Source organism: Larus michahellis, chromosome 1 (assembly GCF_964199755.1).
Source record: "Larus michahellis chromosome 1, bLarMic1.1, whole genome shotgun sequence".
NCBI lineage: Eukaryota > Metazoa > Chordata > Aves > Charadriiformes > Laridae > Larus > Larus michahellis.
The window spans coordinates 215,390,050-215,416,026 of record NC_133896.1 but is presented as its reverse complement, the minus strand read 5'-3'; the positions used below and the strand labels follow the sequence as shown (position 1 = coordinate 215,416,026).

Sequence of the window (25,977 nt, the reverse complement as noted above, 5' to 3'; positions counted from 1 at the left end):
TGCCCAGGGCAGGGGAGTTGGAACTGGGAGATCTTTAAGGTCCCTTCCAACCCAAACCACTCTGTGATTCTATGACCACTTTTGTGCCAGAGGAACGCCATGAGTCATCCCAACCTCGCAGTAATAAAACCTCCAAAGCTGCAACAAACGATGCTATGACAAATTGTGAAAAACCTTCATTTTATACAGAAAAAATTGTTTTGGAGATGTTTCCCTCCATCTGCATTAGCATTAGGTGACCAACTATCCCCTAGGCAGCCGGATACAACACAGCCCTGCCCACCCGGAGCAGCCCCCTCCGGCTCTCCCGCGCTCAAGCAACTTGTCTCTATTCTAACACAACTATAATTTAATTCCATCCTGTGAACAGCAATACAGCTCATCTGGAAAAACTAAAGCGTTTCTACCAATGATCTGAAGCGCCTTTTCTAAGCGTAGCTTGGCAAGCTTCTGATCTTAAAACTAACAAAGAACAGGTGAAGCATAAAAAAACCCCACAATAAATATTTAAAATCTTTGCTTTGATGGCAAGCTGGGTTTTATTCCAAATTACTAAATTGCTAACAAATCTGTTACACGTTTAACACCTGAGCTGCTTCTGAAACACACACACAGCTTTTGATACCCAGTTTCGACTCCGGATTCACCTCCCCTGTCTGAGCCAATTCCTGCAACGTGGACCTACAGGAAAAGCTTAAAATTCCAAAGAAAGGCTGAGCAAAGCCTGCGTCTGTGGAATGAGCCACCGATTGATGTGTTTAGTATTTCAGAGCAAGACGCACGTTTTCATTAGTCACATAATACAAATTTTTCTGCTCTGCATTCTTGAACTGCAAGAAAACCGGTGCTGCTGAGCACTGGATGCAACCGACCTGAATGATAACAGGCCAAGGTAAATTAGTGAAAGTCCTTTTCCAACAGAAGATAAAAAATGCTATTTTCATTATCTTTCCCGCTGCTGCCAAGGAAATTCAAAGACGAGCTAGCGTGAAGCCGATTTTTAATCCACTCACTTTGTATCTAGTAAGGTGTGAGTTAGCACCCTCGCAGGTGAATAAGGAACGTGTTAAATACGTTGTTTCTACGTTAAGTCCCAGCATAAATGAGTTCTGCTTCTGTGCGGGTGGCTAAGGTATGCTTATAAAGGAATATTATGACAGCCCCAGAGCAGCTCGTTTGAGCTCAACGGCAATTATTATTATTTTTTAGCCCAGCAGATGAATTATTTAAGTATCAAAATTACCCCGGAAGCGATCGCGTATTCCTGATTCTGGCTGCTCGACAGAGCAAACAAACCACGTCTATGACAAGACTCAAATCTGTTTTCTGTGTTTGCCATTCTCCATTCCAGGGAGAAAACGCCGCAATACTTTGGTTTTTAAGTTGACAGTCAATTATTAAGAAACGATCCAAAGAGTTTCACAGGGCGTTACTGGGACGGATGACTAACGCGGTTCCAGATTACCCAGCGCAGAACTCAGCTGCGATTTCTCTTCCCAAACATGCAGAATGAACATAACGGAACGTCTCTTGATTGCTGTTCTCTGAAGATCTGGTACCGTGTAAACGCGCTCATGAGAATGCAATCTGGGTGGCAACAGGAAAAATTCTCCCCAAGAAAACCGCCTAGTTTCTTTTAACCCAGTACCACTCATGAGGAACCAAAAATAATAACCATTCCGTTCTGTCATTCTTTTGGAAGCCAATCTTAAGCCTGGGAACCTCTATGTGCTGTAAGGATTCGGTTACAATGGTTCATTCAGTTAAAACTTACCCTGCTGGAAGTCTCCAGTAAAAACTGGAAGGTGTTTTGTACAGCTTGGCACGTCTCTAGCTCAGTCCTGCTGAATGCCATTAAATAATCCTTCAGGTGATCATATACATTGCCGTCAAGAGCCTGTATGAGGGAAAGAATTAGAGGAAATTCAGAAAGAAATTAAGAAAAGCGATACGTACTTTGGAATAGGATTTATTAATATTCACGTCTAGGTTTGTAAGATGCCCGCATAATTTCTTTTAACACATATTCGCCTATAAAAATCAGACTGGATGGTGACAAGAGGACATCCTTCGCTGTTGACAAGGAGGAATGGCCGTGCTTTATTTCCATTAGGTGGCACCACAGAGCACCGTAACAATGTCGCGTTATAATAAATGATTTTCATCCAGTTGTGTAACGCGGCCACAGCGGAACAGTGAGGTCAGGCCGGGATAAGGGAATACGCTCAGGGAAATGGCTTTTACGCCAAGGAAGGGACCTGGTCACCTCAAGGATACGGGGCTTGGAGCAGGCAGAGCACTCCTTGAGCCACTGGACCACACTCCAAATGACATTACCAAGACACTCAACATCTGTATGCTTCAGATACACAGCTATTTGCTAATTAAAACCTGCTAATCAATACCAGCCATTCTGCGTAAGCACAACACACCTCTTCGGTGCACAGAATTGCCAAATACGTAACAAAAATGTCCGTACGACATCAAAGCTCCTACTCAAGAGCCCTGTTGCAACCACAGCCATAAACCCACACCTCATGGCCTAGGTCACACGTAGGTTTAATGCACGTTCTGTATTATACCTGTCTGACTTTGCAAGTGACTGACGATTTCCTTTAAATTTCACAAATACTCATTTAAATAGTATATACCAGGTTTCACAGGTAATCATTGAAATAGTAGATTCATTGAAACAGTGTATTTCAGGTCTCAACTGATTCAAGGGCGCGTTGCCATATAAAACTGCATTTGATTATTTCAATCATTTTGAAAAGTCAGGGAGGAGGGAAAGGTGAAATCACACAAGCCTTAAGAAATGGTTTCTGCCCCAACAGAATCAATGTCTGCTCGGCTTTTAAATCCCTCCAGGGATGGTGACTCCACCACTGCCCTGGGCAGCCTCTTCCAATGCTTGACAACCCTTTCGGGCAAGAAATTTCTCCTAATATCCATCCGAAACCTCCCCTGGCGCAACTTGAGGCTGTTTTCTCTTGTCCCAGGGCCTGTTCCTTGGGAGAAGAGCCCGACCCCCCTGGCTACCCCCTCCTTTCAGGGAGTTGTAGAGAGCAAACTCTCTACTTGACAAAGCAATTATAAATGCTCAGTCTGCAAAGCAGCTCTGGTATTTTTAATTCCAGTGTGCTAGAAAGCAGTATTTCAGTTCAATCCCCCTGCCTTCGTATCAAGCCCGTATGTTCGCTTGGTGTTCAACCCAGCAGGAGGGATTCACGTCGTTTAACTTCAGACTTCTAGGCTGGAATTTGTCACTCTAGGTCCTTTTTGGAGTCAATGGAGAGAAGCTGGGACTGCTGGGGTGCGATTCATCTCCCTCTAAGATAGATGGCTAAAATAGGTCAGATGAAACGCAGCATGCAAAGTGCCTCTTCCTCTTCACTGCCCGTTAATAGCACCCAGACAATTAGCTTAGATGTCTACCTCGGTCACAGAAAGCTGGGTGAGATGAAACCCATCTCAACTCAACATGTTTTTATTCTCTGCAACTCTTATCTACCAAGCCCTAGGAATGAAACTTTTCTCTCTACAGCTGTATTCTATAGTTCTAAGAATATAAAAAGATATATAATCCTCAATTTCATTTTTCCCTCGCTCCTCTTGCAATGACCACAGCTCTGAAGCGTCGTGCTGCAATGTCAAAGTACCCTCCCAGTGCGATAGATAAGATACATAGGAAAGAACACCAAAGCAAAGCATGGCAAAACGTAAGGAAGCGTACAAATCTGTCAGCGTGTGAAAACTGCCTTTTTCCTTTCATTAATTAAAAGCAGTTTCAATATGAAGTTCTTAAATACCGCCGAGAGCTGCCGGAATCGCCGTTATTAAAGGCGGCGCGATGCGACACGGGCACATTTCTCAGCCAAGGAAAACCCACAGCTCCAGCACCCGCTAAAAAACTCAGCGTTGCACAAAAAAAAGCGACAATTCCATCCCATCAGTTACAGGACGAGAGAGTTGGTTGGGTACAAATTGCTTTCAATGATAATGTAGCTATTCATTCTATAAAATGGCAATTATTCTATCAAGCTGGATATGTTAATACTAAAACAAAAGATGTGAGTTTGCTGAACTATACAATAATAGATTAATATTCATGCGGGATTTTGTAATACCGAATCTGAATCTCATTTCCTGACAAACACTCTGACCCGAACCACCGAACACCCCAATTTAGGTTTGAAAGAAAAAGTCTTTTCAAAATTTCTGATCGCTCAACTTGGAAGAGGAAACTGAAAAAAAAAAAGCCCAAAAAATAAAATCAAAAAACCCCAACAGACATTATTTCACTACAATGGCTTTTGTTCTCATTCTGAATCTCAGAAGATTACTAAATCACTTACTGTATTACCATCAGACTGAAAAACCTGTCTTTTTTCCAGCCTCAAAAGAAAATCAAGATTTAAATTTTTTTTTTTTAACAAACCCAACATTAAAACTATGATAATATGAAGTTAAGTATCGCGGAATTACCATTTCCAAGGATAGGAAAAAAGCCAATGTTTTTTAAGAAATAATTTCTTTAGAGTGAAATTGTCATACTAAAGGTAAAAAACTATTTCTCCACCTGAGCCCAAGCTTTAGCAGATAATGGCTGAAATTAGGCCTGACAAAAATTGAATCTGTTAACTAAGGCAACGGATACACAACCAAATTAAAGTGTATTTTTATAAAAACCCCTATACGTTAATTCAAATCAATAAAATGACATGGTGGGGGTGGTGAGCACATTTTTCTGATTTCAACATAAAGTTTCAAGTATGACACAACATAGTTTTCCGAGGAACAAAATTTCACTCCCAATTTTGATCATCATTTTGAGAAGGTTTTCCTTTTTTAATTCAAGGGATTATATTTAACATTTTAGGAACTAACCCCTATTCTATTCTATTTTATTTTATTCTATTTTATTTTATTCTATTCTGTTCTGTTCCGTTCCTCTACTCTACTCTACTCTACTCTACTCTACTCTACTCTACTCTACTCTACTCTACTCTACTCTACTCTCAGATGCACCAGCTTTATTCATTCATTGAGATTTCCTCAAAGGCAAAGACGCAAATAAAACTACTTTAGATATTGTTAGTACCTTTGGTTGCCTTTGGGCCATCGTTCTTAATCTCTGCTGATAACACACGAAGTAGAAAAGACAGTGCTGAACGTATCGCTTTCCTTCATGCAACTTCGAGGTCTCTTCACTAGAGCATTTACAGGTATAGTCCCACTTATCTAAAAATTACCACTTCAATTTCTTGGAGAAGACAGAGAACAGGCTAAACTACTTGCATTTTTTTTATTTTAAAAGACTCATTCCTTCTCAGATCCCAAAGGAAAAACAAGGAAATTATTTGACCCGTGCATAACGCAAGACCAGAATCGTGGAAAGGCACCAAGGCGGGTCTTCCATTTTCTCTCATTTATTTGTGAAATATTCCTGTTATTCTAGTCATGTCTGTCTTGCACAGAAACTGCTAAGCTGTGCTGAAGCTCTGCGTGATATTTTTACAGTTTAAACTCAAGTGTTTGAATTAAACCTCCCATTTAGGGATCTGAATCCACCGGGTACCAAAACCTGGACCCTACAGTACTAAGTTAAAAACCCGCAATTAAAACCACACTTACAACACCATGTGGGTTTTCATCAACTAACTTACACTAATCTCATCTGAATCACCACTGCCTAGAAATAATTTCATATTTTTAAACACTAGCACTTATATGTTTAGATATTTTTGAACGCCCTAAGCCTCCCTGGAACCCCACTCTTTCAATAAGACAACCATCGCGGATCAAATGACGTTTTCATTTGTAAACGTCCACCTTTTCTTGAGTTGATGCAACTCAACACTCTACCTGTGCTAATTTTGCCTACGCCCAGCATTAAAAACCTTGACAAACGCTTCGTAAGCTGCCACCACTTTGCCGGAAACAATAGAGCTGATGTTGAAGGCCAAGAATTTCCTTACATGGGTGGAGGGAACAGATCAAAATTAGACCTGACCCTGCCCCACCCGCACGACAGGCGGAAAATGAAAAGATAAGGGAAAGTTTTAAATGAAGTGAACAAAAATCATTGTGCTTGCGGAGTGATAGTTTTCCACGAAGCAGGGGGGTTGGAACTAGATGATCTTTAAGGTCCCTTCCAGCCCTAACGATTCTATGATTCTATGAAGTCAATGGGGTTGCATCACGGGAATGCGACATACTTTCCTGCGTAGTAATCAAAGCCAACCCCTCAAATAAAAAGGGAGATCCGTATCGCAGGCGCCTTCTCTTTATTTTTGGTGGCCTATTAAAAATTAAAACCTAATTCTTACACCACCTTATTCTCATTTCCGTTAGAAACCCTGTTTTATCTATCCCTCATCTGGTCTGTTCCGAAAACAACCTGTAACCCATTAAGACCAGGGACTCTATTTTTCACCCCATATTTTCTGTAACATGACTCTAAACTTTGTCTTACTTAACATTAAAAAATAACAATATGAATTACCTAACAATGCATGCTGAGGGAAGCTTTTTGAGTGCTTGTGTTTAAAACTTATGCCTATAATCCATTAAATAAACAGTGCAATCTCACGGATGATGCAGTCTGGGAATTTTCAGTTGAATGATTTTGGCAAATGAGACCCCAAGCGTTTTAATTTTTATATGCAAATACCTCCGAATATAAAAAGGAACATCGAAAGGAAAGTTACAATAATAGCTAAATTGTTAACAGGAGTTTTTACTATTAGCTTAAGCATCCTTCTGGGTCTCCGAGAGGTTAAAACAAAAGTAGTTCGGATCTATTTTATCCCAAGTGTGGCAATGGATCTCAGATTATTTGACAGTGAAGGACAGAGTGTTTTAAAAACTCGCCTAAAACTCAGAAGTAATAAAGTCAACAACTTGAATCAGCTGGCTTTGCCCAACTCAGCAGTATTTGGATCAGTGACACGCATTTCCCAAGGACGTTGGGAGAAGAAAGGAAGGAAGGTCAGGAAAACCCATCCTTTTCAATTAACGGTTACATTCCACGGTGATTTTCCCTTAAAAATGCTGATTCCTCATAATAATTTATTCTAGGCACCAATTTCTCCTAACACAGAAGAGGACCCGCTTTTCTTTAAGTCTTTTTAAATTCTTCCATCACCGCAGTATTTGTCACTGCTGAAATACCCTTCTCCTCCATCAAGGCAACGAACATAAAAGTAAATCAAGTCTCCGAGTATTTGTCAACAAAACGCGACTTCTAGATCTAAATTACACACAAACCCAAGATCAAAGCGAGAGAAGTGTCCCTGAACCACTCACCTGCAGCAACCCTCTATCTGCTGACATAAAACTAGTGCGAGTTCCTGCAGTTCTCAGTCGTCGCAATCCTGGAGGAACAATTGCGCAGCGTCTGCACCCATCACGAGGTTGAAGTGTGATGCCTGACTTAAAAATGACGGGAAGCCTGCTGCCTGTACCGGCTCAGCGTTTGATAAAAATCCTCTTTTTCCGCTAAACCGTACGTGAAAGAAGAGAAAGCCGCAGAGAAAAGCTGAGAACAAAACCCTACCCTCTCTGCTGGATCAAAAAGTTAGTACTGGATTTTCTCAGCCTACAAGGAGAAAGGACAGGAGAGACACGGAGCTGTTGGAGCGGGACCAGAGGAGGCCCCGGAGATGCTGGGAGGGCTGGAGCCCCTCTGCTGGGAGGACAGGCTGAGAGAGCTGGGGGGGTTCAGCCTGGAGAAGAGAAGGCTCCAGGGAGACCTTAGAGCCCCTTCCAGTCCCTCAAGGGGCTCCAGGAAAGCTGGGGAGGGACTCTGGATGAGGGAGGGGAGCCATGGGACGAGGGGGAAGGGTTTTCCACTGCAAAAGGGGAGATTGAGCTGAGATCTGAGGCAGAAATTCTTGGCTGTGAGGGTGGTGAGCCCCTGGCCCAGGTTGCCCAGAGAAGCTGTGGCTGCCCCATCCCTGGAGGGGTTCAAGGCCAGGTTGGACGGGGCTTGGAGCAACCTGGTCTGGTGGGAGGTGTCCCTGCCCAGGGCAGGGGATTGGAACTGGATGATCTTTAAGGTCCCTTCCAACCCAAACCATTCTGTGACTCTATGATCATCCAAGATTAGCTCTGGAAATTCAGAATTCGAGTTAGACGACAGCAGCACAGCCCCACAGTTTGCATCACATGCAAAATAGTACTAAGCTAAGGCCAAAAAATTCTCCATATCCCAGGAGAAACCTGCACAGCCAAAGCTTCTGTAGTGACAAACCTCCTTCATAGTGAGGTCAGGGTCCAACTTACTCTCAGTGAAGTAACACTAGCTAGAGAACTAGAACACTGCCTGAGAACATCTGGAATTCAGTGGGGTACTACAGAAGGGAAACACAACTATCCTAAAGACGACACACCTGGACAGAGTGAGGAAAGACTCCAGTTAATTTGGGGCAGGTGGGTGCTACTCAAAACGCAGAGCTACGACAGCTGGGAGCACTCCAAAGCAGCAAGTGTAAAAAGGAGGATGGGACTGAAATTCCTGCGTTTTCGTAGATGACTGTTGTCATGCAGCTCCTCGGGAGGGAAAGAGGGAAGAGCTTTCGAAATAACACTAGGGTTCCACCAGCATTGGTTCCTTCCCCAAGGTGTGCATTTCTTTGCAGATTATTGGTGCTCTGCTCATGCTGGTCCCTTCAACACTTTGTAAAAATTAAATACTGCAGCAAAACCACTCTACTTTTACCTGAATTTCTCAATGATGGAATCATAGTTTGGGTGGGAAGGGACCTTTAAAGGTGATCTAGTCCAACTCCCTGCCCTGGGCAGGGACACCTCCCACCAGACCAGGTTGCTCAAAGCCCTGTCGAACCTGGCCTTGAACACCTCCAGGGATGGGGCATCTCCCACCTCTCTGGGCAACCTGGGCCATTGTTTCACCACCCTCAGGGTAAAACACTTCTTCATTAGATCAAGTCTGAATCTCTCCTCTTTTTGTTTAAAGCCATTCCCCCTCGTCCCATGGCTCCCCTCCCTCATCCAGAGTCCCTCCCCAGCTTTCCTGGAGCCCCTTGAGGGACTGGAAGGGGCTCAAAGGTCTCCCCGGAGCCTTCTCTTATCCGGGCTGAACTCCCCCAACTCCTCAGCCCATATTAAAACTGCTTTTGATGGCTTCCTCTGTAACCTGGCGTCTTCAGCTCTACTCTGGAAGCATTTCAGTAGGTACCAACTGTGAAGTACAGGTGGACAGACAATTGTCCTGGGCACCTCGGTTGCCCTCAACTCCTGCAGCACTTAGTTTCTTTGAACACCAAGCATTGTCAAACACAAAGTATCAGCCAAAACAAACAAAAAGGGTAGTAACCCCCAGACATTTTTACTCTTCTAGTCCTTACTGCACTTATAGCAAACTCTTCTACCTCCCCAGCCACCAATCTGTTCATGCCTCCTTGAAACGAAGGTGGTTCTGGCCCAATAACTCCAGAGTCCCTACAGAAAGACCGTCTGCCACCTCTCTGGCTTCTGCTCCTTCTTGCAGGATAGAAATAGGATAGAAGGATAGAAAATAATTTTAAGGACTTTTTACGACTGTCTCACTCTACTGTCGCTGTCAGACTAATTAGCTTCTCCTGTTCCTTTTTATTTTCTTTTTCTGCTATCAACATCCTGCATGACTGCATGTTCTTCAGAAGTACATTCTTAAGCAGCCAGCTGTGAACGAGGAAGCGAGAGATATTGCAGGGACATATCCATACTGCTCAGGAGCGGAGAAATGAAAAAAATAAATAAATCTGGGAACAAGTGGAAATAAAAAAAGCAGACCAAAAGGCAGGAAGAGAATATGATGAAAAAGGCTGCAAAAACGTATAGAGTGTCAAGTTAAATCCACAAAGGTTGGAGAAGCGATTTTAGTTTCCTCATCTTTTCCCCCAGCGTAGAGAAGGAGCTTTCATCATGGCCAACATGAGGATAATAAACAGTAGAAGACAAGAAGTGCCCTGACTTCTGTTTGCCTGCCTTTCAGCTCAGCGCCCATAAACACACTTTGCACTTTCCCTTACCCCAGAGCTTTGTATTTTCTAGTGTCAATAGTTTCGGGCTTGTTTGCAAGTTCTTTGTTTGGTTTCATTAGTCACTTGATGATTGTTCTGCACATCATTTTGTTCCTTTACAATTTAGGCAGGGTCATTGTTTTTAATGACAAAACCTTTGTGGCCGGTACACTGAAGTCTATTCTGAGCCCAGAAAAAACATGAAATGACGGCCAGCAGATGCCCGTCACCCTCCCCGAATCCACAATGTCCCTTTAAAACAATTATAAGCAAAATTAATGATGATATTAAGTAGTCCTTCTAGATCTGCCCCCACCGATCTCATGGCAGCGCCCTGTAGTTGTCCCAGGTGACCACGGGTAGGTGGCCACAGGCACCGAAGGAAGTCTCCTTTGCAAATTTTTTCTATCAATAATATAAATAATTCTTGGCCCCACAAGGGCATGAGAGTCACCCAATGAAGACAGCATTAAACAAACACTTCAGAGTTCAAGAATAATTCCACTTAAATCGGTGGGAATACCCTGATGCAAGATTGCCCTAACAATGGAAAAATCAGACCTTCAAAAATTCTACTGTATAAAGCTTAAAAAAAACCCATGGAAGATAAGAACAGATTCTTTATAGTCTAGAAATACACATACTTTTGCTAAAGTTTTTAAATATCATCTCCGAAGACTTCTTGGACCTATTTTGCTTTTTCTTTCGTGGCACTGGAATAAATCCCAAGGGGATCGATCCTTCTTCGGACACGACACATTTTCACTAAATTGCCCTGGCGCAATCGGCTTCGCTTTTGTACTTCCTCGTTCTTGGGGAAAAAAAAAACAGCTCTGGCTCGAATCCAACACTCAGAAGGCAGCTTCGTGGCAGACTGTCACTGTCACGTCACCTCCGCACCTAGACTGTTCCTGCCAACAACATTTGGCTTCCTTCATGCACAAAAATGGATATTTAATTCGTTCAGCCTTTTGCCATTTATTTCTGCTATTCCGGGATTCTTATGCTGACCACATCATCATCGTCATCATCATCACCACGATCGCCAAACGGCAGTGGAGCGTGTGCTATGTCTGACAGTTGCAGCTGGATTCTTTATTTTTTCTTCACTAGGAAAACGTACCCCACAATGAATTATTTTGTTGCTCAGTTTAAGAAAAAAATAAATATATATTTTACATAATTTAGAAGGTGGGTTCAGGAAAAGTACTTTGCCTGAGCATGGGTTAGAACCACGACGATTCTCAGCTCCTACAGGAGTTAATCGCACACAAACACAGACTCATCTCCAAGAAAGCTCTTGAAATTTTTCCTTACTGCAGAGATCCACGGTGTCACAGGTGTGGATTGACCAGCAAGTCCCCGCAGAAGCCTTCCTACTGAAAATGAAACAGCCTGACTCAGACACACTGGCTCTTCTGGATAAGTGTCCTGGAATACCACGTCCAGCTCTGGAGCCCTCAGCACAAGCAGGACATGGACCTGTTGGAGGCCACAAAGATGATCAAAGGGCTGGAGCACCTCTCCTATGAAGACAGGCTGAGGGAGCTGGGGGTGTTCAGCCTGGAGAAGAGAAGGCTCCGCGGAGACCTTAGAGCCCCTTCCAGTCCCTCAAGGGGGCCTACAAGAAAGCTGGGGAGGGGCTGTTTGCGAGGGCATGGAGCGACGGGACGAGGGGCAATGGCTTTAAACTAGAGCAGGGCAGGTTTAGATCAGACATTAGGAAGAAGTTCTTTACACTGAGGGTGGTGAGACACCGGAACAGGTTGCCCAGAGAGGTGGTGGAGGCCCCATCCCAGGAGACATTCAAGGCCAGGCTTGATGAGACTCTGAGCAACCTGGTCTAGTTGAAGATGTCCCTGCTCACTGCAGGGGGGTTGGACTAGATGGCCTTTAAAGGTTCCTTCCAACCCAACACATTCTATGACTCTAAGTCTCAAAACGTTCTATGTTCTACAAAAGTATAGACTAAAGAACAGAAACCTTAAAGTGACTCAAATGTGAGTGTGAAAATGCATTTCACACCAAATCCCATGTTTCTTAATAGTTTAAAATACCTCCTTGGCGGATAAAATGCATAAAAAAGTGTAAAACAAGAAATCAGATACTGATCATACACATTCCTCGTGACCTTTTATTTTCTCTTTTGCATCCCTCCATTTTTTTTAACCATCTATTTTGCTGCTGCTGTTTTCAATTGTTGTTCAATATTCAATCTCTGTATTATCATTTTTACGGCAGTTAATTTTTTCGTCCCGTGTGCTTTTCATCTACATCCCCAATTAAATCTGTCGAACAAAAACTCTTCTGCTCCAGCGCAGGCTGTTGCTCCCATTTGCTATTTGGATTTATCGCTTCCATATGTTTGGGGGTTTTTTTTCTGCCCATGGGTTTAAAGTTCCCTGTCACTATTAGGGAACAGGCTTTTCAAAAGACGCCCTCAGAATAGGTGTAGGTGATGGTGACATTGCAATATTCAAAATTTCATTTTATCTATTACTGAGCGTTTCAGATTCTTATCACGCCAAAGAGACATAACCGGCAGTTTGACGCGGTCCTACAAATGTAACGTCCCACCGTCCAACCCACAAGACAACATTTCAGGATAAGGAAGACATTTTTTGAATTCAAATTCAAATACGCTTTTTAAATTGGGGGCTGACCTCTTCTCCCTGGTGACAAGTGATAGGACGAGGGGAAACGGGTTCAAGTTACGTCAGGGGAGGTTTAGATTAGATATTAGGAGACATTTTTTCACTGAAAGGGTTTTTAAACATTGGAATAGGCTGCCCAGGGAGGTGGTGGATTCCCCATCCCTGGAGGTGTTTAAAAAAAGGGTAGATGGGGCACTGAGGGACATGGTTTAGAAGTGGCTCTTGTCAGGGTAGGCTAAAGGTTGGACTCGATGATCTTAAAGGTCCCTTCCAACCTCAACAATTCTATGATTCTATGATTCTATGATTAAAATGTCCATTAATTAACCAAGATGAAAAGGGCAGAGCATATTTCACACAGCAAACCCCCGGTTCCTGAAAAGACACTCTATTAAAGGATTACTAAGCACTTTTTACCAGTCATACTAAAATTTAAGGACCAAACCAAGTGAAACTATTTTTAGGAATTTTTTGTAATCCACACAAATGAGCAACATGTTCTTAAAAGGAAAACGGCTCAGAGTCACAGTACTGCTATTACCGTCATAATTATAGAATTGGAGAACAATGAAAGAAATTATCGTGGGCAATAAAGGAAAAAACACGACAGGGGGATGCCAAAGGTACAGCAGCTGCGCCGCAGCACAGAAGGTTAATCCCTGTTTCCCAAATATCGCTCGGGAATTCCACGTGCCAATTACGCTTTATTACTTTTAGCAGTCCATTCTCATTTATTCCCAGGGGAATCACACTCACAATTGATGCGCGCACTCCTTAAAAGCATCGGTGGGTGAGGAGAGAGAGAATTTTAGGCTGAAGTCTGTAATTAAAAACACTGTGAAAGGTTTGTCCCTTTTAAACAGACTCCCCCCCTCCAACACAAAGCCGGGCACAAAAAAACCCATTACAAACCGCACTCCTAAATAAGAATTGACGGGTTCATTGGTTGCACCATTTTCTCCAGAAGCTGACAGTATTTTATAAGCTTTTACTCTTGGATACACAACAGTGATGGGTAATAAAAATAAGCAGAAAAGTGAATAAAATGGGATCCAGTGGTGTTGCATTATCTTTGAATTAAATCACTTCTTCAGCATGGCCTGACTGGAAACATATTTATGTTTATTTATATATTTATATTTAAATCTATACATTTATTCTCATAACATCTCTGAGGAGCATAACTATAGAATCACAGAATAGTTTGGGTTGGAAGGGACATTAAAGACCATCCAGTTCCAACCCCCTGCCCTGGGCAGGGACACCTCCCACCAGCCCAGCTTGCTCCAAGCCCCGGCCAACCTGGCCTTGAACCCCTCCAGGGATGGGGCAGCCACAGCTTCTCTGGGCAACCTGGGCCAGGGGCTCACCACCCTCACAGCAAAGAATTTCTGCCCGAGATCTCAACTCAATCTCCCCTCTTGCAGTGGAAACCCCTTCCCCCTCGTCCCATGGCTCCCCTCCCTCATCCAGAGTCCCTCCCCAGCTTTCCTGGAGCCCCTTGAGGGACTGGAAGGGGCTCCAAGGTCTCCCCAGAGCCTTCTCTTCTCCAGGCTGAACCCCCCCAACTCTCTCAGCCTGTCCTCACAGCAGAGGGGCTCCAGCCCTCTGATCATCTTCATGGCCCTCCGCTGGACCCGTTCCAACAGGTCCATGTCCTTCTTGTGCTGAGGCCCCAGAGCTGGAGGCAGCACTGCAGGGGGGTCTCCCCCGAGCGGAGCAGAGGGGCAGAATGCCCCCCCTCGCCCTGCTGCCCACGCTGCTGGGGATGCAGCCCAGGCTGCGGGGGGGTTTCTGGGCTGCCAGCGCACACTGATGGCTCATGTTGAGCTTCTTTTCCACCAGCACCCCCAAGTCCTTCTCCTCAGGGCTGCTCTCAAGCCATTCTGTGCCCAACGTGGATTTGTGCTTGGGATTGCTGCGACCCAGGTGCAAGATCTTGCACTTGGCCTGGTTGAACTTCATGAGGTTCGCACAGGCCCACCTCTCCAGCCTGTCCAGGATGGCATCCCTTCCCTCCAGCATGCTGACCGCCCCACACAGCTTGGTGTCGTCGGCAAACTTGCTGAGGGTGCACTCAATCCCACTGTCCGTGTCACCAACAAAGATGTTAACTGCATTAACGTGAGCTTCTCTTCAAACGTATTTCAGCAGTGCTGCACGCTCTATGATTAATGATCAAACCTTTTTTAAAAACTACTTAATTTCCCACTTAATTCCCCAATAATACTGCTCAGATGTCCTAATGACAATACACAGTAAAGCGCAAGCAACGTTTAAATCACATGGGAAGAGATGCTCCAAGAATCTGGTAGGCTTGGGATTTCTTTGATACAAGGTTATCTTTAATACCTAGCCTTTGCTACTAAATAAACTGAGACTTTCACCAAGGTTAATCTGATGAACATTATTTCAGATATCCCCTTTCACATTTGAAATGGGGCTGCTGGACCCAGCTAGACGGCAGGGTCTGTGCTAAATGTGAATGTCGATGCACAGAACTTAGATTTAGTTTTACATTTCATTTAAATGTAATTTAAAATTGCATCCCTGAAATCACATATGGATACCATAAAAATACACTATAATAATCCAATACAATCAATGCCCGTTGAGAAGAGCGAAGCAGAAGGGGCTCAGCTATTAAAACTCGTTAAGATTATTTGGGTATACACAGTCATAAATATTTGTGAAGATTTTACCGAGAAAAAAAGATGCTTCTCACTCGGATTGGCTGTCTTCCTTCTATCCACCTTTTTCTTAGGACTCCATATCTTTTTTAATTTCTCTTTTATTAAACTGAGTTCTCATCTATTAAATTAAATTATTATATCTAAGGTCTAATATAAACCACTGAGCAATCTGATTGGTAGGAGCAGTTGAAAAATTTTATTTCTAATATTCTTCAGCTTGAACTAGAAACCTGATTTCTACCTATCTCCACGTACCTGGTTTTATCCTTCAGTCTAAAGTACCTTCACCAAATAAATTTAGGCACCCCAAAATCAGGATATTGTCACGATTCGTTCAGAACAATTTTCTTCCAGTACCTTTAGGTCATTTTCAGCTGCCATAACTTGGAGTTATATGAGATTAGCGCCCTTGAACCTCAGTATTTAAACTTTTCTGAAGTTTTTGAATTCCACTAAGATTTTTTAAAGGTACTAATTGCAGGGTGCTGCTCGGTGTGTCCTGACGATGCTGCCACCGAGGGGTTCTGCAGACCAGCAGACGGGGTTGTGACGAACCAGTTGCACTAGAACAGGTTCTTCCCATTAACAACGAGCAACGCCGGGCATACCAGAGAGACCTTATTTCTTTTAATTAGCGTTCAAATCCTATGAGTCGTTACTCTAGTGCTTCAATAATTTGTAAAACATTACAAAATATCCTTGTTCAGCTGGACTACGCTGTTCCAGTTCGTCCATCATCGAGCATTAGGGATCTAATGAACTAGGGAACTGATGAACCTGCTGGTAGGGAATATTCACTTCCCTTCCATGACACGGGGGTTTATCCCAGCTATAAAGCCTTTTTAGCAGAGATAACAACTGGAACAGACAGGATTTATTCTTTTTTTCCTGTATGAAAACTAGCAGGTAGACAAATCATATTGCAGGATTCCCCCTCCTCCTCCTCCCTTGACTGAGCTTTTCGGACAGATTTCCAATCAATTATCTTCCCAGCAATTTGTAAATGCTAAATAGGAATTTCTTGCCTCCTAATGTCCTTCTGTGGCCTAATTCCAATGGCACACGGATCAGCTCTGTTCACTTCCCTGCTGAGCCGCTCACAGGGAATCACACAATGGTTTGGGTTGGAAGGGACCTTAAAGACCACCCAGTTCCAGCTCCCTGCCCTGGGCAGGGACACCTCCCACCAGACCAGGTTGCTCCAAGCCCCGTCCAACCTGGCCTTGAACCCCTCCAGGCATGGGGCAGCCACAGCTTCTCTGGGCAACCTGGGCCAGGGGCTCACCACCCTCACAGCCAACAATTTCTGCCTCAGATCTCAGCTCAGTCTCCCCTCTTGCAGTGGAAAACCCTTCCCCCTGGTCCCATGGCTCCCCTCCCTCATCCAGAGTCCCTCCCCAGCTTTCCTGGAGCCCCTTGAGGGACTGGAAGGGGCTCCAAGGTCTCCGTGGAGCCTTCTCTTCTCCAGGCTGAACCCCCCCAACTCTCTCAGCCTGTCCTCCCAGCAGAGGGGCTCCAGCCCTCCCAGCATCTCCGGGGCCTCCTCTGGCCCCGCTCCAACAGCTCCGTGTCTCTCCTGTGCTGAGGCCCCAGAGCTGGAGGCAGCACTGCAGGGGGGTCTCCCCCGAGCGGAGCAGAGGGGCAGAATCCCCCGCCTCGCCCTGCTGCCCACGCTGCTGGGGATGCAGCCCAGGCTGTGGGGGGGTTTCTGGGCTGCCAGCGCACGTTGCCAGCTCATGTTGAGCTTCTCAGCTCAGGAGTTCTCCCTCTCCATACCAGTTGCACACCCCATTCGTTGCTGGTGGAGCCCTGAGCTAGTCATTGACCCCTCAAAAGGAGCTGAAAGCCAACGTTGCGTGTCGCCTTTTGAGGTGCGCTGTGAACCCCAGCACCAGTAAAGGCTCACCAGCACCATCCCAGAATTCCGCTGCAGGAAGGGATCCCAAGGCAAGACAGTTTTCTAAAGAATGTGCCAAAAGTACAGCTCCAACAGCCACTGCCCACACAGGCTACGACAACTGATGACCAGCTCCTCACCTCCATCAATCCATCCCAGCAAACACCTCCACCGGCACTGAATGGACTTAGGTTGGAAGAGAGAAGCAAAGCTTTTGAAGCTGAAAAAATAAAAAGCAACTCACAACTTGGCAGCCGTACCCTATGGAAACCATCTCAGTTCTGTAAAAACTCTTACCAGGTTTGCTTCCCTCTGGGGTGACACTGAGATGCGCAAAAAATAATAGATTAGAAGCCACTTTTCCAATAACTTCTTTTAGGATTTAATTACGCTTCAATTTCAGTGCGACATTTTCCACCTTACGCTTACTGGGCTTGTGCTATTTTGGGTCTTATCTCCTTCTTAGAATTCTTCTACCTCTTTTACAAGTTTAGTCACTCAGAAGTGTTTTCTCCTGCCGTTGAACGTATGAGACACCACATCAGTCCTCACAGTCTCCACCAGAAGATGACCATTATAACAAGTTTTGCCTTCTTGATGGTCACTATAACATGTTTTGCCTTCTTCTAAACCACCTCCCACGTTCCTTGAAGACAACAAAATCTACAGCAAGACCGTGCCTCAAACACTTTCTTAAATTACTCTCCCATTCCTAGAGGCTTTGGGAGAGGATTAAAACCAGCTCATCTTTGCCACTGGCTCCAATGCGTCCAGATGATCGCTTTTAATTTGCAACCCGTATTGGTTAAGTTTAATCAAAAGTGAAGTATCTACTAACACAACTAGATATTTCATTTTTGATGAAGCAGCGGTTATTCACCTGGATTTTTGGATTTTACCAAACCTTTGGATTTTGCTTTGAATCATCCAACGGAGCATCTGAACCTTTCAGTACCAACTCTGATAGAGGATATTACCAGATATTAGTAAAAATTTCTCCACCGAAAGGGCTGTCAAGCATTGGAAGAGGCTGCCCAGGACAGTGGTGGAATCACCATCCCCGGAGGGATTTAAAAGCCAGGCAGACGTGGTGCTGAGGGACGTGGGGTAGTGGTGGCTTTGTCAGTGTTGCGTTGATGGTTCCTGAAAGGTCCCTTGCAACCTAGATGATTCTACAATTCTATAACTCCATTATCACTCCAGTCCTAAATAACCACTCTGGGGGCACAAGACCCGTTTCTCGCCTAAAGAAGGCCTACGGACTGCCGTTCAACTTATAAATATTCTTAGTCCACAGTTTCAATAACGTTTATAGCTTAATATGTCATTTAACAGGACAAAACCTGTACGCATGCATTTCATTTTGGAAACGGTATGTGAGCTCTTCACGTGGTTTCAATGTCAATATGTGTAAATTCCAGGCAACTCGCTGAAACATGGGGTGGTTATATCAATATATAAATAGATAAAGGAAAATGAAATCTCTTCCCTTGCGTCTTCCATTCTTCAAGAGAATCCGGAGTTGCTAAAAACAAAGTCCCCCAACCAAACAAAACCCCCCAGATGATCTGTTTGGGATGTCTGCCTCCATGGCTTCTAAAATCAGAATGTCGCATGTTTCTCGTTAAAACTTTTCAATGTAGCCCCACCTGCTCCCAACCGGAGGACGCCAGGTGCTTCCTGAGTTGGGTTATTTCTCCGGGCTGGCTACAGAGCGACCAGGAGGCGCTGAGGGTGCTTTCTGGCAGAGCCAAGGATTTAGGGAACCATTCCGACTGTATTACAGCACAGCTTTGAAACAAGATGGCAAAGTTTCATTTCCTGTTCAAAATGGGTAGGTTGATGACAGCTGACAGAAAAATCTTGAAGCCCCATCCAAATCCTAAACAGTTTCTACATGAAAATTATTAAAAGCTAAAAAAAAAAAAAAAACCAAACCACAAAACCCCCCCACTTTGAAAGTTCTCTGTTAACTCCTTAAACTAGATTTCTCCACTAGACTGCCCGGACACTGGTTAAGTACCTCCTCCCCTACCTTAACCCTTAGACTGCTGTCCCTCTGCCCTCTTCCTAGCCGTGATTTTGACTTTTTTTTTTGGCTTTCCAGTAATTTTCCTTGTTTTACTGCATCGCATTCAACCTTCATCATCGATTATTTCTCTTTCAGTCACTCCCACTCACTGCACCGACGATACCAGCCTCCTGTTAACTTCCTTGTATAAATACATCCAGGACTTTTTCTACGTAACCTCCTCTACAGGAAATACCTGTCACGAGCATCTGTAAAATCACACTACATTTTTTCGCAATCAACCCTTTTCTCAAGTTGTTTCTGTCAAAATGCCAAAGGAAAACTCGCTGACAAGTCAGAAGCATTATCAAGAAATGGTTTTATTATCCCATGAAAAATGATTATTGCTTTAAGATAATTAAGTAAGCTGCCCTGCTTTATATATCAGGCTTTGCTGTGCTCTGTCTTTACGCTATACACTCCCTGCCCGCGGAGGAATAAATACTTAGTCCCCTTGGAAATAAACGGCCTTTTTTGGAGCAAAATCCTGAAACAAGGAATTGCTTTGCGGTTAAACCACGAGGTGAGAGGGAGCTGACTGTCATCAGGCAAATGTGACCATGGCTCAGTTTGTGATTCAGACCCACTCTTTTGTCTCGAGTTAGCCTGGAACGGCTGTGGGAAGGGTAACGTGATCTGTCAGGGTCCGAGCAGTGGATCTGAAATTTAAAATATTAGATGCTACCATAGCTAGCAGTGAGGGTACCGCTTACTGTTTGGGCCAGCTAAACTTCCCTTGCTTGTGATTTTGCCAAAATTACCACCAGAAGTGGTCATCTTTCCAGTAGGAAGCTGCTTTTCACTTCCCTGTAAATGTTTACTGACAGTCAGCTGGAATATAAATGATCAAAACCGTAGTTAGCACATATTCAATAGAATCGCAGAATCGTCTAGGTCGGAGGGGACCTTTCAGATCATCGAGTCCAACCATCAGCCTAACGCTGACAGAAACCACCACTACCCCATGTCCCTCAGCACCACGTCTGCCCAGCTTTTAAACACCTCCAGGGATGGTGACTCCACCACTGCCCTGGGCAGCCTCTTCCAATGCTTGACAACCCTTTTGGGGAAGAAATTTCTCCTAATATCCATCCTAAACCTCCCCCAGCACAACTTGAGGCTGTTTCCTCTTGTCCTACCGCCTGTTGCTTGGGAGAAGAGACCGACCCCCCCTGGCTACCCCCTCCTTTCAGGGGGTTGCAGAGAGTGAGAAGGTCTCCCCTCAGCCTCCTTTTCTCCAGGCTGAACACCCCCAGCTGCTCCTCACAAGACTTGTGCTCCAGACCCCTCACCAGCTCCGGTGCCCTTCTCTGGACACGCTCCAGCACCTCAATGGCTTTTTGTGTGGTGAGGGGCCCAAAACTGGACACAGCACTCGAGGTGGGGCCTCACCAGTGCCCAGTACAAGGGGACCATCACTGCCCTAGCCTATGAAGGAGCCAAAATTCTCCAAAGCAGCACTTGGGTATCAACAGGGAAATATGATATATGAGCATTTAACAACAAGCCTAAACAAGAGAACACCATTTTTTATTAATTATTCAACAATTTACGTGGATGCATAATCACACTATAAACAGGGCCTTATTAAAGGAATTAATTTAAGGTTTTATGTGCATGTAAGCACAGACCGATGTCCTCGGAGGGGAAAACCGGTACCGGCTATTGTGAAGCCCACAATGAGCATCTTCTGGAACACGGGGATCATGTGTTGGGCAATGGCCTGCCTTCACTCATCCTCCATTCACGCGGACGAACCTGATAAAGCAACGCACACTCACCGCCCGTCTGTAAAGGAAAGTTCCTGTGCCCATCTGATACTGTAGATAACGCAATCTATGGCTGGCTTAATTGTAATTACAAAATCTTTGTGGCTTGCAGCTGACAAGAACGGGAAGCGAAACAATAGTTCTTTCACTTACGTAAATTCCCTCTACATTTTAAAGGGAGTATTGCAGGATCTTAAAAGAATAGCTAGGAGTGAATTAATAAAAGAGATTTATAGAAGAAAATGGAAACCTCTAGTGACTTCAGAATTATTTTATCTTAATGCTATTTTTTCATTTAGGACAGAATCTCCGTTTCAGAAAAGTAACTCCCTGGGTGCTTCTAAATCATTTTAAAAAGCCTAAAACAATAACGTGTACGTAAAACGATTCCTTAGAGTGATAAGATTGGTTCTGCTTGTTCTGGAGTCTACAGAAATATGCACTCATGCAAATGTTAACCTTTTATTTATACAGGACACACACTGGCCAGCCTCTGCTGGGATAACATTCCTGAGACAATTTAAGACCTTCAGCTAATGTGTCAACTTACTTTTCAAGTCAAATAGAGTCACCAGATGAAAGAACTGTTTGCCGTACTCATCCTAGTAATTTCTGGGCATAAATCAAATTATTAACTGAAAAAAAACCCTGAAGTCTTCAATCTTGGGTCATTTTTATAAACATCGCGAGCTTCAGCTGAATCTCATTTGTGCAAGTAATGTCTGGAGTCGGTATTTACATTTGGTTTAAATGATTTTTAAATGGTTTTTGGGGAGGAGGAATGCTAAGCACCAGTATAGGTTAGGGGTGGACCTGCTGGGAAGTAGTTCTGAGGAGAAGGATCTGGGGGTCCTGGTAGACAGTAAATTATCCATGAGCCAACAATGTGCCATTGTTGCCAAAAAGGCCAATGGAATCCTGGGCTGCATAGGGAAGAGTGTGGCCAGTAGGTCGAAGGAGGTCATTCTCCCCCTCTACTCTGCACTGGTGAGGCCACAACTGGAATACTGTGTCCAGTTTTGGGCTCCCCGGTTCAAGAGGGACAGGGAACTGCTGGAGCGAGTCCAGCGAAAGGCAGCTAAGATGATTGAGGGACTGGAGCATCTCCCTTGTGAGGAAAGGCTGAGAGAGCTGGGACTCTTTAGCCTGGAGAAGAGAAGGCTGAGGGGAGACCTTATTATGGCATATTAGTATCTAAAGGGTGGGTTGAAGGAGGATGGAGCCAGACTCTTTTCAGTGGTTCCCAGTAACAGGACGAGGGGCTATGGGCACAAGCTGGAACATAGGAAGTTCCGTTCAAATACACGGAAAAACTTCTTTACGGTGAGGGTGAGAGAGCACTGGAACAGGCTGCCCAGGGAGATTGTGGAGTCTCCTTCTCTGGAGATTTTCAAGACCCGCCTGGATGCAGTCCTGAGTATTGTGCTCTGGGCAATCCTGCTTTAGCAGGGGAGTTGGATAGATGACCTCTAGAGGTCCCTTCCAACTCTGAAGATTCTGTGATTCTGTGATCGTAAAAAAATGCTGAGTAGAAGTGGTGGGTGACGATGCTGAAAACACAGATGTCAACTCAGCTTCACAAAACCTCCCGACAATGTTAATAAAGAAAAAACAGCGTTCATCAGAACATGAATATTCTAGCACTGATGGCTCCTGGAGTTATTCCAGTTAATGGCAGAAAAAAAACTTAGAAACTGGCAGTTACGGGTTCCCGAGCACCATCTTTTTAACAGAAAATGTTATTTCACAAAATGAGAGAACAATTTGTGTTGAAAGGGAGATATCGGTCCAACCTCTGCTCAAAGCAGGGCCAGACAGATCAGGTTGCTCAAGGCCGTGTCCGGTCAAGCTTCAAAAGTCTCCAAGGTATGGCATTGCTCCCTGAGCCCCTGTTGCTGTTTGACCACCTTCATGGCGGACCTTTTTCCCTGTATTTAAATCAGAATTTCCTGGGTTTCAATTTGTCCTCCTCTCACTGTGTCAACACCTTCAAAAAAAGCAAGCCTGGCTCACTCTTCTCCATCAACACCTTCAAAAAAGCAAGCCTGACTCACTCTTCTCCATACGCTCCCTGCTAGGTACTTGATCATTAAGACTGTTAATGTCTCCCTTTTCTTAGGCTGAGCAAACTCAGTTTTCTCAGTGGGTCCTTCACGGTGTGCTCCAGGATACTCACTCTTGGTGCTCCCTTGCAATGTCATTTGAAAAACTGAGCTCTCAAATTAACAAAAAACCAAAGCTGCAATATGTCTCGGTATCATCCCCCACGCATAAAGAAAGATCTGTTCCAGGGAAATTGCCTAACGTGAAATTCTATTTAAACCTGCTGTATCGCCACACAAACTGTGCTCAAGAACAAGAGCGCAGTTATACAACGGCACTTCCTCATGTCAAACAAACTGGAAAGTACAGAAGACACAGAAAAGATGACTGATACTGACAACGATATAAAAAACCCGTACTGAAACCACAAAGACAAAAAACGAGCGAAGCACACTAGCTTTCGACAATACTCCTCCAACGCTGTCCGCAAACACCAAAGACAGCACTAGGTACGATATGAAATAAATTATTAAAAAAAAAATAAAAATCAGAGAGCTTTACTTAGAAATACTTGCTGCTGCTGTTCTGTTTGCGACCCTATGGAGAATTTGTCATTGCTCATAAAAAATGCGTCACTCTCTGTAAACAGTTCCCCGACACGAAGATCACGCTCGACTGCCAATTGTTTAGTGGCATTCCTTTTTGTTTGTTTTTTTTGTTTTTTTTATTATTTTTTATTATACCCAACAATATCATTCAGGATCGTTAAAGAGCGTTTAGCTACAAAGGTGGCTGTATATTTGGCATCGACCATGAAGCTCCACCGACGACCAAGCTCTACAAAATAATTTTGATATCTTAAGGCAGATTTTCTTTAAAGATTTGGACTTTGAAATACAAGCATTAAAAGCGAAACACTTGAGAGCAACAGCTTTTAAAAACGTACCAGAGAAACAAAATAAAATACGTTATTAAAGTATTTTACATTGTGTCCAAGAACTTGGTCTGTGTGAAGCTGGAATGAGAGCCCTGAGCTCCACAACTCGCGTCCCCAGACGGGCACCCACCTGCCACGGGCTGTAATGGAATAAACTGCTGAGCTCCTGTCATCTCTAAAAGTGAACACTTTGAAATCAATTCAAGTTTTAGTTCTCTCTTTCTACTAAAAATAACCCAAGAATTATTTAAAATGTGCATGATGCCTCCCTTCCTTTTTACAGATCAACATTTCCTCATTGTAAGTCGCTTTATAAAGTGATATTCTGAGGCGGTTCACAAAAAGGAACTTACAGTAAAAAAAGGAATGCACTAACAATAAAGTTTCAAAAAAGACAGGTATCAAAACAGCCCTGAATTTACTTCCTTTTGACCTCAGTTTAAACTTCCGCCGAAGCCCAAGCACCAGGCAGACAACTCACGCTTAAAAGGGTTTGCAGACTGAACCTCAGCAATCGGGTGATGGCAACTCCTCCTAAGCAGCTCGTCAGGAAACTGGCAAAGAATAAAATGCTTTAGTCTTACCATGCTTTAGTCTACGCTTTTTTGTTTGGTTGGTTTTTTTAAAATTTCATTACGGAGATTGAAATGCAGAGCTCAGGTCTGCGGCATAACTTTGTTATATCCAGGTGTAAAAGGGGAGACCTTGGAGCCCCTTCCAGTCCCTCAAGGGGCTCCAGGAAAGCTGGGGAGGGACTCTGGATCAGGGAGGGGAGCCACGGGACGAGGGGGAAGGGTTTTCCACTGCAAGAGGGGAGATTGAGCTGAGATCTCGGGCAGAAATTCTTGGCTGTGAGGGTGGTGAGCCCCTGGCCCAGGTTGCCCAGAGAAGCTGTGGCTGCCCCATCCCTGGAGGGGTTCAAGGCCAGGTTGGACGGGGCTTGGAGCAACCTGGTCTGGTGGGAGGTGTCCCTGCCCAGGGCAGGGGGTTGGAACTGGATGATCTTTAAGGTCCCTTCCAACCCAAACCATTCTATGATGCTATTTTTCATTCCCTGCATAAAAATACTGCAAAATAAAGTACGATACTGAAATCAGAAGTTGTATATCACCAGGCATCCTGCCACTGACAATGTCGTCTCGACGCCTGTTGCAGAAAACTGAATAAGGCCACGACACGTATTTATGAGTGAAGAAAATGAACAATGAACAAAACCAAAGCTGGCTTCTTTTGATCACAGAGTAACCCAAAGCGTCTCCAGCCCAACACACGTTACGCTTTCCCGACAACAGTTTTGCAAATACCTTGTGCCAGCATAAACCAACCCTGTTTTACTGCAAAAGTATCGCCACCCCTCCTTTCTCTTAACAATACCATGAACTTTTATTGGATTTTATTGCTTATAAAGCACTGATGAAGACGCTGTTGTCTAGGCTGTCAGCAAGCCAAGGTATGAATTAACGTTACCCGTCTGCGTTTGGTTCCTCTTGCACAGGATGCAAGGCCCAACCTTTGATGGGCCCATCCTACAATAAACTTCAGCGTTTTGCCCTCTTCACTAAGTAGGAGCCAAGGGATGCGGATAACAAGAGTTCTTGAGAGCAGGGTAGTATAAAATTGAAGGCATAATTATAAAATTGCATTTGGTTCAACATGTGTGGAAGCCCTTAAGAAAAATCACACAAATTGCCAACTTTGGATCAAATGTCGCTAAATAAGACCAAGGTTTTGGCAAATTAAAATCAAAGGTAACTTAGTAAGAGAAGAAAACTGATAGCGACAGCCAGCCAAATCAGCTTAGTTATTTTAATCCACTATTTATCAATGTATACAAGTTAACATCAAAGTTAAGAATTAAATTTCAAGTTTTCTAGGAAAGCGGGCG

The 25,977-nt window shown here is 44.1% G+C and overlaps 1 protein-coding gene across 2 annotated transcripts in view; it reads right to left on the bottom strand.

The window, feature by feature from the left end:
- The window catches only part of FCHSD2 (FCH and double SH3 domains 2), a 178,952-nt gene that overhangs the window by 47,360 nt on the left and 105,615 nt on the right, over nucleotides 1-25,977 (bottom strand). For both annotated transcript variants that reach the window (XM_074572284.1, XM_074572285.1), the window contains exon 9: nucleotides 1,775-1,897. In XM_074572284.1, the coding sequence (XP_074428385.1) occupies nucleotides 1,775-1,897 (123 nt within the window). The remainder of the gene's footprint in view (nucleotides 1-1,774; nucleotides 1,898-25,977) is intronic.